The sequence below is a fragment of the Haliotis rufescens genome, unplaced genomic scaffold, assembly GCF_023055435.1.
Source record: "Haliotis rufescens isolate VD_foot unplaced genomic scaffold, xgHalRufe1.0.p SCAF_13, whole genome shotgun sequence".
NCBI lineage: Eukaryota > Metazoa > Mollusca > Gastropoda > Lepetellida > Haliotidae > Haliotis > Haliotis rufescens.
Genome location: NW_025963813.1, coordinates 27,868,315 through 27,883,098, shown reverse-complemented (window position 1 = coordinate 27,883,098; position 14,784 = coordinate 27,868,315). Strand labels below are relative to the sequence as shown.

The following is a 14,784-nucleotide window of genomic DNA, read 5'->3' as shown; positions in this document are numbered from 1 at the left end:
CCAAGATAAGCATCACCATACACTATATATGAATAAATGTATTGTTTGATAGGCATTACTTTGAAGTTGACGAATGACAAAGTAGACACAATTTATGGATAACAACCTTAATACTGCAAAGGCAATGTTTCGGTACAGATCCTTATACTGTTGTCAAGCAAGACTCTAAGGATAAACGTCGCCTTTACAGTATTAAAGAAGTTGTTATCCATGATGATTAATTGTGTCTACTTTGTATGAGTAGATGTAATCATTATTTATAAAAGAGAGGAACTCAAAGCTGATTTGTTTTTCTAAATAAACTTCTTGATGTCAAATGTTGATGATGCTGAAATCCAAGATGAGACTCATTAATGGACTTCATCTGATCAGAGTCCCAATGCTGTGGAACCACTTTGTAGACCTTCCAATGTGCAGATAAGGTAATTTGTATGTTACTGTGTAACATATCCTTGAATTAAAAACAAGTGCATCGCTGAATCCTTTCAGTCCTAACCATGTTTACTGTAGGACATCTGACAATTTCAGTTCAACAAGAAATGTTGAAACCAATGATACACAATGTCACACTTGAAAATTTTATGTTATGATGGTGTATGTTTACACCAGACTATGAGATCCAGCAAAAAGAAATACACCAAATTTATTCAATCAAAATTTAGCTTCACAAATGAGAAAGTCATATTACCCTGGTGTATCAAATCTTGTATGATGGCACAAAGTATTACACACATTGGTGGGCGGGTCATTACTGCCTCATGAAACATGGTCAACTATTAGCAATCATAGTGAGAGACTGCAGCCAATATTCCAAGCTGTAAATAATCAAATCAGAGTGAGTGAGTGGGTTGGATTTAAATTAACTTTGAACAGTATTCCAATTACATCACGGTGTGTCAACTTGATGTGGGAAGAATTCCCGAAATCTCTGACATTTACCACTTTTGTGAAGCCCACATGAACGTGTATGGTGCTGACAAACCTAGAAACATAATTTGGGCAAGCAAACCTTCGATCATAAGTTCCTGGTGTGCCCAAGGGATGCAATTCTACACAGAAAATTGCAGTGCCAGAAACGACTGGGCCACCCAAAACGATTCAGAGCAAACAAGTGTTTGACAACATGAGCAACCATCAATCAGTTGTCAGGAAAACAGGACATATTCTACCCTGGAATTCCTGCACAGGTGACATCAGTGAAACATGTAACTCACTTTAAATAACCATAGTAACATATATATACAACTGTGAAAATATTCCGGAATGGACACTGGAATGTAATACCTCTACACAGTCAACACATGATGATGAGACCTTGCAAACATGACAATAATCTATCAAGGGAGACAACTGCAGTACCAAGGGAGACAACTCCTGCATTGTTTGGTAAACCACTTGTAAACACAATCTGTGAGTGTTATGCTGTTACATTCAAACATTGCAAGCATACAATATGAGTATTTACCAATATCAAAATATTACAAAGAAAACATGGATTATGATCCTGACTGGGACTGAGATCACTAGGTTCTGATGTTGAAATACATCAGTTACTTCAAATATGGAAAATTTTGCGTCGTGAAATGGCTACGAATGTGTAACAATAGCCGTAACTGAATCTGGAAAGCTTTGTGACACCCTGTTGAGATTACCAAATATCAAAGCTACTTTTGCAGGTGTTAACATGGTTTAAGTTGATAAGTAGGAAGAGGCATGTTGAAATGGTAACTCAGTGTCAGTCCGTGATTCTTAAACTAGAGATACATGTGTTGCCGAGATGTGGCAGGTTAGTGAACTTCGACTAATTGGACTGTTGACACTGAGTGACAGTGTGTAATTAGGGAAACACGGGATGTGAGGGATTATGTGTTGAATCATGTACTGGGTGGTTTGACAACATGTGGAAGTGAATTCAATAAATATGTATTTTTTGTTGATTGTTGGACTGCAAAAATAATTGTCATGAAACTACTGCAAGTATGTGCCAATCGCAGTTTTTGCAATACTTTCCTGCTCGCAATACTTTCCAAATTTACAGTACTTGTGGACATAGAAGTGTTCAACCAGCTCCGAAGTCGCAATTTTGACAAGGAGGTGGTCTCTGTACATTCCAAGCTGATGAATTATTGACAAACTGTTATTCCAGATTACCCACACTGTACTTGCATCACACCTTTGTGAAACACAGTCACCTGAGCTCTACCACAACATTCCCATTGTTTTGGCATGCTACATACCCAAGCCGGGATACCATCTTTGGGAAAATGGAGGTGCACATAAAATGAAAGAAATGCCAGTATATAATATCTGGTATATAATTAGGGAACCAACTTGCTTGCAATGTGTCACCATATGATTAAGATTTTTTAAACATTTTTGTACAGATTTCATTTTGTCAACATGATTTGATAATCAGATAGAAACATGAGTAAAATAATACAAGCAACCCATGTTAAATTCTAAAACATGAGAGAAATCTAATCTGTTAAATAACTTAATATGATAACATGCTACACCCAAGACAATCCTTCATACACGGAAACACTTGAATTTCTTTGTCATGCTGTGATCTGAGACAGTAACTTCAATAAAAACTGAAAAATGTGTAATTAACTTTCATCATTTTGTACACAGAGGAAACATGACACAATCTCATGTTGGATCCGTACCTCAGAACAAATGACTGCCAGTTCCAGTTGGTTTCACACTACTATCAACAATATTCCAGCTATATGATAGCGGTCTGTAAATCATGGAGTCTGGACAATCCAGTGATTAATATCATGAGCAACGATCTACGCTGTCTGTGTAAGATGACAGGAAATCAACCATGTCACTGAGTCAGCAACAAGCTATGTTCATTTTGCAATTCAGACAGTGAAAACGTTGCTCATGTATATTTAGAATGTTCTTATGTTAATTCTGGGACGAATTTAATGCTTTCATAAATGTTATTTTCGGTCATGTTATTACAAAACAAGATATCTATTTTGGAGGTACAAACAGCTTCTTATTAAATCACTTATTGATATTAGCAAAAGACACATTTACCATGTTTACGTAACACATATTAAAGGAATAAAACTGTTTTAAATCATATAGACATATACTGAAAGATATTTACCATGTCGAGTTGTTCCTTGCAAAAAGAAATGGAACAATAATTTCTGTCACTAAAATATGGATTTTAATGGTGAGTGAGTGAGTGAGTTTGATTTTACGCCGCTTTTAGCAATATTCCAGCAATATCACGGCGGGGGACACCAGAAATGGGCTTCACACATTGTACCCATGTCGGGAATCGAACCCGGGTCTTCGGCGTGACGAGCGAACGCTTTAACCACTAGGCTACCCGACCGCCCCGGATTTTAATGGGAAAAACCATAACACAGACGGATAAGCTTACTTAATCGATATCTCTGACAATTATAACAATGTATCAAAGGTGAACGTACTGTCATATCACTTCCTGTACATTTGTCTCATGATATTTACCATGTAATTTGATGCATCTTATGAAACAATGACTATGTGCCCTCTGGAATGAATAAAAACAATTAAAAAAAACATAAAAACAACAAAAAAACAAGTCACCGAGTCTGATGAGCATATGTTGCATGGAACAGTTCAAACCAGGGCCCACTTGCACAAAGCGATCTTAGCACTAAGATTATCGTAAGCCTATGTCATCTTCCCGAGGCAAGGGAGATAACGGACGTTAAAAGTTTGGGGGCTTTCTCTTTTTTTGAGAACAAATGTTCTTCTTTTTCAATAATCGATAATCTTTTGTCAAGTCTTGTGTCTGTAAACACATGAGTCATTGACCAAGTGGAGTATTCATAGTTTATTGTGAAATGGGGCTTAATGTCACATTCAAGATTATTGCACTTATATAGTGATGTGCATCCATGTGTCTGCTTGTACTAGTCGGGAGTTATGCAGGTTCTATAGTGCCAGCCTACTGAGATACCATACTGCAGGTCAACATGAACACCCCACCCAGCAACAGCGTGTCGACTCCGAGCCGACCAGATAAAACACTGACCTTCCCCTTTACAGGGCAGACGCTCTATCCAGTGTACCAGATAGGTTGTCCTATACATATTTATATAAGCATTTACTGACATACAGTTCTGTAGGCGGCCATGATGGTACTAACTAGGGTTGGGACGAGTCCAAATTTACTACCTGGGTACCCAACCCCCTATTACCCGACCCAACCCGGGTACCAACTGTAGGTCTCAAAGAGTTACGAACACCATGTCTAATTGGGAATAGTTAAACTGTAGCCCTGGCAAAAACTGTTTAGATACATGTATGAGTGAGTGAGTGAGTGAGTATGGTTTTATGCCGCTTTTAGCAATATTCCAGCAATATCACGGCTTCACACATTGTACCCATGTCGGGAATCGAACTCGGGTCTTCGGCATGACGAGCGAACGCTTTAACCACTAGGCTACCCGACCGCCCCTATACATGTGTGAAACCAGAGACCATATAATAGATATATGGTCTCTTATGAAACGATCAAATCATGCATACACTGAAGTTGACTGAAGCTTTATCGTTACTCAAGCATATACAAGTCAAAAGGAATGTGTGCATGTTCATAAAGAACTGGGAACATTAGCAACTTGTAGTGTGACCACTGAGCTCTAGTGAGTTTTTGTCCTTAAACAATATGTCACGTGACTTACCACAGGTCCACGTAGTAGTGTGGGTACCAGGGGTCCTACTCAGGACCCACCCTACCCAAGTACCTGAGTTACCCGATCCAGCCCTGGTACTAACAGTAAACAAACAGCAAGAACACAGAAAGACTATTTCATTTGTTCATACGGCCCATGAGCCTTAAAAGAGAGCAGGTGCTTTTCAAACCTAACTAACCCTGCTGGCCAGTTAATTGTATTATTACTTAAATCTACCTCAGCGATGACCACAATATATTTGTGGCCGCCAGAGATTTTAACAATTTTTCAATCACAAATTTCTGCATTACAGCAAAGATATTTTGGTCAAACAAAGAACAACCCAAACACGTCTATGCTACAAACAAGACAAAAAGACAAGCAATCAAGAAACGAAAACTTTGAACAGAAATGGTAATTGTATGCTTCCAAACAGACTAGACAAGGTTCTCGTTGTGGAATGCCACCAGCCCACCAGCTCTGCAGCTGGTCAAAACAGTCAGTTATGTACAGTTTTTGACAAGGAGAGTCTTGTCCAACAAAGAGACATACATGAATCATATGATATAAAATGTCACACTCGTCTGCAGTCTTAAACATAACAATGCACATATTCTTCAAAACATGATTGTGTAATTTAATACTAACAATAAACATACAAAAGGATTTGTTGTAAAGTTCTACAAAACAGTTGTAAGGCAATAGTTGAATAATCATGCCACATTGCTGACTTCTAAGATTCCGGAAGCTGGACAGAAATGATACTGGCCCATGAGGTTATAACAGGCTTACCTGGTTGTAATATGGAATGACTTACTCTCAATCGGCATCACTCTTTCCTCTACGTCACAATTTCAAGTCCCAATCCACTGGACACTGAATTCATTTGCAAGACAGGATTTGCTTTTACAAAGGGAAGGTGAGGTGAGGTGAAATGGGGATTAACGTCACGTCCAAGATTATTGCACTTATATATATATGCGTGCGTGCGTCTGCTTGTACAAGTCCGGACTGATGCTGATTTATAGTGCTAGCTGACTGACATACCATGCCGCAGTTTAACATGAATGCCCCACTGACTCCAAGCCGACCAGTCCTTGCTTTAGCCCCTCAATGCCGAGCGCAAGACAGGGTAAGAACAAGTACCATCTTTTAACATATTTTGGTATGACATAGCCGGGGATAGAACCCCGAACCTTCCACTCTCCGGGCGGACGATCTACTACTAGTCCACGGAGGCGTCTTACAAAGGGAGAATAAAATCTGGTGTAAATGAAGAGTAAAAATATCAAGTTGATCAGTAACTTGTCTTAAAGTTGAGCCAACATAATTTTTGATAAATTTCACTCGTAAAGAAGGGTGATAACTTCATAACTTTTCCCTCAAAGAAACACACCAAGCTTCTTTCATTTCCACCGAGATATTACCCGACTGTTTGTTTGTGGTTGAAAGCTGCAGCCAGCAATATTCCAGCTAAATGACAGCGGTCTGGAAATAATCAAATCTGGACCAGATAATCCAGTGATCATGGTGATTACAAATGTGAACAAAGATCCACGCTATCGGGATACAATGACACACTATCAACCATGTCACTGAGCTTTACCACCCCATCCATTAAGTTTCCACTAATGACAAGCATAGACAAGAATAATTAGGATGTGTGGTGGGCTGGGATGAAATTCTGATATTAACCTATAATGAAGTGGTCAGTCAGGGTGTTTCCCACATGGTCCAACCATCACCATGTCCAGTGGATTGAGGTGAGGTGAGGTGAAATTGGGTTTAACGTCGCGTCCAAGATTATTGCACTTATATAGCGACGTGCATGCACGTGTATGTGTGTGTGTGGCTGCTTGTACTAGTCCGGACTGATGCCGATTTATAGTGCTAGCTCACTGAGATACCATGCCGCAGTTTAACATGAATACCCCACTCAGACACAGTATACTGACTCCGAGCCGACCAGTCCTTGTTTTAGCCCCTTAATGCCGAGCGCCAGACAGGGTAACAACAAGTACAATCTTTTAACGTCTTTTTGTATGACGCGGCCCGGGATCGAACCCTGGACCTTCCGCTCTCCGGGCGGACGCTCTACCACAAGACCACGGAGGCGGTCCCAGTGGATTGAGCTGGGCTGAATGTACAGCATCAGGCCACTATCAATACATCATAGGTTTGTGAAGACTATACGCCTGAAATGCCCATCAATACACATGTTCATTATGCAGCGTAGTCGAGTATACTGAACCAACAAATCAAGATTGGCTAGTTCCAGTGAGGGAGATGAAGGAGCGCTCAAGCTAATGAGTGCTCAGATCACATAAAAGCAATATTTCTTGTGCAGGGTGTGCTACAGTGTTGCAAGCATCTATTCTCCACATTGCTTCATTATCAGACAACGGTAGGTTTCATACAAAACTCAACATTGATGCACAAAGTTGAGATTATACGGAGCCTCCATCTTCCCAAGACAACAGAGTTAACTGAACATGAAAGTACAATTTCCACCCTTGCCGAACTAGGCTGGAATTATGGAGTTATATTTTGGCTGGACTTAGGAGTCTATGCATATCAAATTTGCGTGACGAAATCAACATCTTGTTATAATCTGCCGTGAAGATTTCAGTCAATTGCAGGGTTTTTACCGCCAACTCTGTGTCAAAAGGTTTTTCCAAATCTGTTCCATGTTTATAATTAAGGTGCTCACATGATTTGATGCATTTCGCTAATTAAGACCCGTTTTATCACAATATAGATTTTGACTATCAATTAAATCGTCTTGACAGAAGGGACATAGCTCGTAATAACCACTGGTGGCGCTACAATCATGACAATCGTGCCCACAAATACCACCCTAGTTCAGCGAGGGTGAAAACTGGAATTTCATAGTCAGTTAACTTCCTTGCCTCGGGAAAATGACATGGCCTCATTCCATTGCTTGACTAGTCAGTACTACACGTCATATCATCCCTATGTATTCATGGGTGACGGAGAAATGTGGTGTATACAAAGCTGTAAAGTACTGACAATGAGTATCTGGCATACTCCAACCATATCAACAGGACAACACCAAGTACTGACCCATCAGTATCCTCTTGTGACCTTTGTCCAGCACATGTAAACTATGGACAAGATCTACGTGGTTCTTGGATGCTATCATGATGGAATGGGACCTTGACTTCACGAGATTCTACTAACATCAGCGGTAGAAACTAACAGGTTTGATCCACTAGTCCTTGTAATGATACCATATACTATAGCAAAACCCTTAAAATGGCAAATGTCTACTAGTCCTTATGATACCTTAACTTTTGGGCAGTTTGGCAAGGACCACAGGACTAGTGCCAATTTCTAACGCTGAAACAATGCATTTTGTGTTGACAACTGTACATATGAAATATCTCTTATCATCTATCCAGCCTGAGACTGTAACCACTAATCTTCAGTCTAATAAATATTTCTTTCTGTCAAGTAAACATGGAGAATTCAGCTGAAACAACTACCATGTACTAACACTAAAATCTATAAATAATGCCAAGTCTTGGCTAGTAGTAGTACATTAAAACGTTTTGGCACAGACTGCCTATCAAATACTGACAAATAACAAAAAAACTTCAAATTTAACTGTAAATTTCAAACCGGCAACACCATGGATTTCTCCTTTGACAAATTCACCAACAGTCAAAAAAACATTCCTGTGCATAGTGTTGAAAGATTGTCTATCACATACTGCAGTAACTACACAAATCCTGCATGTGTTTACATCAAACCTCAGCACGGAATCCCTTGATAAACGGCAAGCCTGTGCCGACTTTCCTCTGGTAGTCAATATACTCTTCACCAAAGAAGTTCAGCAGGTACAGTTCCTCTTCGAAGATCCTCTCCTTAAAGAACCTCCAGGACACAGCAGTGTAGCCAGCGAGGCAGACCGGGTTGCACAGTACCAGCTGCAAGGTGCAACATCCATGTTCACCATCAAGTTTGTTATTTCATTGGCAAAAGCAAATAATAAACACTTAACTTCCAGTTCTAAATTGACAAATATTTCGTAACGTAAATTTGTTTGTTGTTTAACATGTGTTTAACATTGCACGGACCAAAATTACTGCTATATGACAGCGGTCAGTAAATAATCGAAACTGGACCAGACAATCCAGTGATTAGTATCATTAGCATTGATTACACAATTTGGATATGATGACATTCATCAACCAAGTCGGCAAGCCTGACCTCCTGATAGTCGTAACGAAAGGCATAGCCAGTGATGATGTAGGCTTAACATGGGAAATGTGTTTTGAGTTAGTGAGTTGAGTTTTATGCCGCTTTTAGCAATATTCCAGCTTTATCACACACTGAACCCATGTCGGGAATCAAACCAAAGCTTTTGGTGAGCAAACACTTTACCCACAAGGCTACCTCACTGCCCTAATGTTTTTTTTAAGCTTTGGTGATGTTGTCAGGGTTATCCGGGTTGCAGGGAACCAAACAGGTAGCAAGCCTGCTTGTCAGAGTAATGTTGTCTAATATTAACAGAGCTCCAGATAACTTTTTGAGCAATTGACTTTTTACTCACTCACTCACTCATTAACATGAAGGGGGATACTCCTACTGACCTGGGTCCCTATACTCCAGTAGAACCAGCCGACATAGGCAGGATGTCTGAAGAACCTGTAAACTCCATGAGTGACCAGTAAGTGACCGGCTTGTTTCGTATGCTGCACATAGTGGTTGAAGTTTGTGTTGGCTGTCACCATACTCACTTTCCGCAAAAACTCCCCACCAATCACAAGCATGACTCCGATGAGGCTCAGAAATCGAATCTCCTTCAGACCTGATTTCACAAAAGATGTAAGGGTTAAATTAAGGCTGCTGGGCTACAATCATGAAAACACAAACAAATGCCTTACTTGGGCCCTGACAGATATGCCAGGTACTCAACAACAGGATGTGTGGGTCTCTGAGCCAATCTCAAATCTGGACAAGACAATCCTTTGATTGACATCATGAGCATCGATCTATGCAATTGGCATAAGATGACATGCATCACACTAGTGGTGTCACGATAAATCGAAATATCTATATATTGCTATTGGTAAGCACTTAAAGTCAATAAATCGATTGTTAAATCAGTTTCCGATCAATAGTATCGATTTCAGTTAGTAATATCAATAGTTTCGATTGTATTTACGATTTTAATGAAATACATGCAATGCTGTTAAATTTTGTTTTTCTTTTGATCATGAGTGGCAGTAATTTACACATGGTAATGTGGAAGTTTCTTTTTCTTAAATTATTAGGGTAAAGAAAAAACAAATCCGTCATATCTCAAACTTTACTTTTCATTTGTTGTTATGGTTATCACATTCAAAGGAAACTTTAGTTCCAAGGTTTAATTCAACTCTAAAATCCATCTGAAATGATACACTGAAAACTATCGATATTTATCGCAATAGTTGCTTGCAATATCAATAGTTATCGCAATAGTGATTTCCAGACCAATAGTCACCCCCACATCACACACCAAGTCAACAAGCCTGATCATTCGGTCCTGTTAGTCGTCTCTTACGACAAACATGGGTTGCTGAAGACCAATTCTAACCCGGATCTACACGGGGATACCACAGAAGTTTGTTTGTTGTTTAACGCCGCACTCAGCAATATTCCAGCTATATGACGGCAGTCTGTAAATAATCAAGTCTGGACCAGACAATCCAGTGATTGCCATCATGAGCATCAATCCACACAATTGGTTGTCAATGACATGCATCAACCACGTCAGCGAGTCTGACCACCCGATCCCGTTAGTCGACCAGAGAAGTAATTAGATGTACAACTCTTACTAGGAAAAATAAACCATTCGATGGTGAACTCTGTCCAGCTGGCTAGTGCCGCCAGCTTGTATTCCCGACTGTGATCAAGAAGATAGGACTCCAAGGACAAGGCTTTAGGGTTGGTGACTGCAGTTGTGTAGTACTCGGACCAGTGGAAGAAGGCAAGAGCTGTGATGTACCAGCCGAAGTGAACCCATGATGTGTCAGACATGCTAATCAGCAGTCCAGTTCCAAAACATACTCCCAAGAAACCTGCACGCACACCATTCTGAAAATATTAAGGAATAAACGCTGAATGAAGGTGTTTCTGAAAACAATAAAACACACTACAAAAAGACTTTCACTTGTATCCCCCCTCCAAAAGTTATATATACATATACCGTGTTTCTTCCAACTATATATATTTTATTGGGGGGGGGGGGGGGGTACGGGCGAAAGTCTTATGCGTCAGCGGTAGTAACTAACATTTAAATCCCCTTGTCCTCATAAATATAACATGTAGCAAAACCTTTAATATAATTTCTTCAAGACCTAATGATACCTTTACTATTGGGTAGTTTGGCAAGGACTATAGGACTAGTTAAAGACACTGTAATCAATAATCACTCTATATTCGATCAAAGCCACAACTTCATAACATAAAGAAAGGTATGCCAAAATCGTATGAATTGATTTATTAAATAATCAGCGATCAGTTCAAGCATGACAAAATACTCATTAACAAAACAATTACTCGAGGTTTTCATTCCCGTTGGCATAGGTGACACGTCGCTATGCAAACACTGTTCATGCGTACGAAGCCGAGACTTACTTTGTACATGTCCTTATTTTGGATATATAACCCAGCAATGACAGCATTACAGGCGATGACATAAGATCCTATTATGTAAACATGGTGATCGTCCCACAAACTCTCTATCAGAAAACTGAAGTATGTAAATACAGGCAGGAGACACACGCCACTTCCTAAACAAAAACATTTCAAGCTCGTTCGGCTATCTCTGGACGCTGCCATTTTAACTATCCCGCACTAAAAATCCCTTCACATGTGATTGGTTAAAATGTAGAGCGCGCCTGAACTTGGTGCCCGACTTCATGCGAAATGGCGAAGCGTAACCGTTTTGCTGTATTTAACTGTAAAACAAAATTATGATCCTGTCCACGTTCCAGTAGCCAGGGCACGATACTCTTCAAAATTGACCGTAGTATCACAACATAACATATAGGCGGGCAGTTATATCTGTATAAGATATATCTATCTGTAAAAGGTATCTGAAATACCAAATTAATTGTTATAACGAGAGTCCGTATAGAGACTGTATGCGCGCGTGCGGTCGGGACACGCCGACAAGCCATCAACCAAGTCTGACACCAGAAATGGGCTTCACACATTGTACCCATGTCGCGAATCGAACCCGGGTCTTCGGCGTGACGAGCGAACGCTTTAACCACTAGGCTACCCGACCGCCCCTTAGTCAATACAGAACATATTAGGAATATGTATGATATACTCGCATAATAGACTTTTTATTCGTAACATGTTGTGATATATAAGGTACTAAAACATATTAGTGTTATAATCTCCATTTATCCAAACTTTATTTAATGGAGTAGAAAATCTGCGCCGTTACTACTATTGTGACGTCATTACAAATTACTTAATCTGTCTCACAGTCTATGAACCATTATCTTCCATTCTGCCACGCCCTTTCTGTAAATATATAGCCCTAAATGAAGCAAGTCTAGATTTCCGCAGGTTCTGTATCTCCCATCTTACCGGGGCTCCTTTTCAATTAAAATGGAGTTATTTGTTTCCATCAAAATCATATATTACAGAGCCTAGGCGTTAGCCTCAAATTACGTCAACAATGCTGGGTTTTTTTAAATCTACATTTACAATGATCTTAAAAAACGTCAATCAAACCTGAAAGTATGTGCAATTCAGCCAATCAGAGCGCCGTAGTTTGAGTGACCTTGACGGAGTGATAACTTCCTCTGATATTCAACAAGCTTTTATATCTCTGGACGTTTAATTCTATATATTGATGGTTCAAGCTGAACATCTGATCTACCCAGCAAGGCTCCCTTAATTGATAACATTACATAGATCGACATTTTCCTTGCTTGATGACCTTGGCAGTGGTGAAAAATGTCAATAGTTTGGTTTCTGAAAAATATCCAAACTTTAAAAACATTATGTTCATGGTGAAAATGAATAGATTGTTTGATAGTGCTCAGTAAATATATTGTTTGTTGGATATAACTGGGCAAAATAATTTTTCTAAAACAATTCCGTACCCACCCCAAACAAATCAAATAGATGCACCCTAAATGCAGGGGGCACGGGTGGCCCAGTCGTCTAAGGCGCCCAGATGCATCCCTTGGGCACGCCAGAGACCTATGATTGTGAATCCCAGTTCACCCCGATTATGTTTCTAGGTTTGTCAGCACCATACCCGTGCTCGTGGGTTTCACCGAAGTGGTAAACGTCTGAGACCTACATCACTTCGGGCTTTCCTCCCACATTAAGCTGACACGCCGTGGTGTAACTGGAATACTGTTAAAAGTGGCGTTAAACCCAACTCACTCACTCACACCTACATATTATTATCGTATATATTGTTCTGTTGTTATTATTATATTATTCTTGTTGGATGTCAATATATGTGTTGTACAGACTCTCTGCAATTACATAACAATTTGACGTCAACTGCTTTGAGAACCGCTAAATTGCACATTAGTGTTGTCATGTGTTCATGTCATGGGTTTATGCACATATTCCCACTACACTTCCCCACAATAGGTTTTCAGCAACCCATGCTTGCCGTTAAAGGCGACTATGCTTGTCGTAAGAGGATCGGGTAGTCAGGCTCGCTGACTTGGTTGATGCATGTCACCCTATATACAAATTGCGTGGATCGATGCTCATGATGTCATTCACTGGATTGTCTGGTCCAGACTCGATCATTACAGACCGCCGTCATAAAGCTGGTATATTGCAGAACAAAACTCTCCATACGGAGAAACTCCACAAGCGATCTACAAGGATATTATATGAGTGTTCATGTCATAGTTTGTTTACGACGCGAGTGTCACCAAGATAGTATGACATGAACACGAATATAATGTTCTATTTATTACCGAAGAAGATGTCTACATACAGAGACGAATTTTACGGGCGCGTTGCAAGCCACGAACCGCTAAGAGAAAGCAAATTAATCGCTCATCCTGCTACAGTTCGAAGCGCTTGCGAACTCTTCCAAAATGGCGGCGCAACTAGCGCTTGGTTGCCTTGACGTAATGAAGAACGTAATAGAAGAGGCTCAATGACGAGCTGATGGAATTTATGACTACATGTACTTTGAAGATGTAGAGCAGGCTGAGGATGATGGGGTGTTGGCTGCCTTTGCTCATTTCCTCGTTGATCAAGTCAAGAATTTCTTGTTCCGCTCTCAAAGTAAGCCGTCATTTTGGTTTGAGAACGAAGCGACCTCAGCCAGCGATTGTTTCGCTTGCAAGCGGCTGAAAGTTAGCGCACTGTTGTAAGGCGAATCGCTGTTCATCGCTTGCAAGCGATTGGCGCTTTGCAACGCACCCGTAGTGTTTACCTATAAGGACAGCAAGTCGCAACATGACGCCGTTTCTAATGTGAGGTCACAATAAGATTCGAATGACGTCAACAATGCCGTCCGGATGACGGAAACAATACACTGTTGTCTCGTGACGTGATATGGCACATATGTTTGCACCCGTAGGTAATAAATGTATTTATCACACACGACCAGAGACACCAACACCTATATGGTCTCTGGCTCGACAATGAGGTCAGTACTGATTTACACCTTGTGTCAATAACTATCAATGTGTACGTGTGATAAAACATGTGGAAAATAGTGCAGGTCGGGATGTAGACCAAACCGCTAGAGCACACTCTAGATAGCGTTCACTTTTAGCGATATCTCCTTCTGGTGTCGACTTCGGAGTCTGCGATTCTGCTATCGTCTGTTTCCATCACTGGCCCAAGTAGTTTATAGATTAGAAAAAAAAGTTAAAAAAATTATAACCACACAAATTGCTAGATCGATATACCAGCAACCAGCATTTTCTAAAAGGGAGGGGTCAAAAATAACAAATTCCGTTCTCAGTCAATTTTATTTGTATGACTTTATTTGTTTGTTCGTTTGTTGTTTAACGCCACACACACTAATAATACCAGTCCGGCTATGCGGCGACGGCCTGGACAATCCAGAGATCGAAATTCC

The 14,784-nt window shown here is 40.2% G+C and overlaps 1 protein-coding gene across 1 annotated transcript; it reads right to left on the bottom strand.

Annotated features, from left to right (window-relative positions):
- Positions 1-6,710: 6,710 nt before the first annotated feature.
- On the bottom strand, positions 6,711-11,545 carry LOC124152486 (protein-S-isoprenylcysteine O-methyltransferase-like). The gene is made up of 4 exons (XM_046525429.2): positions 11,334-11,545; positions 10,532-10,790; positions 9,305-9,522; positions 6,711-8,638 (listed from the first exon to the last, which is right to left on the bottom strand). Exons 1-4 carry the CDS (start codon positions 11,535-11,537, stop codon positions 8,456-8,458), a joined length of 864 nt encoding a protein of 287 aa, XP_046381385.2. The 5' UTR covers positions 11,538-11,545; the 3' UTR covers positions 6,711-8,455.
- Positions 11,546-14,784: the final 3,239 nt, after the last annotated feature.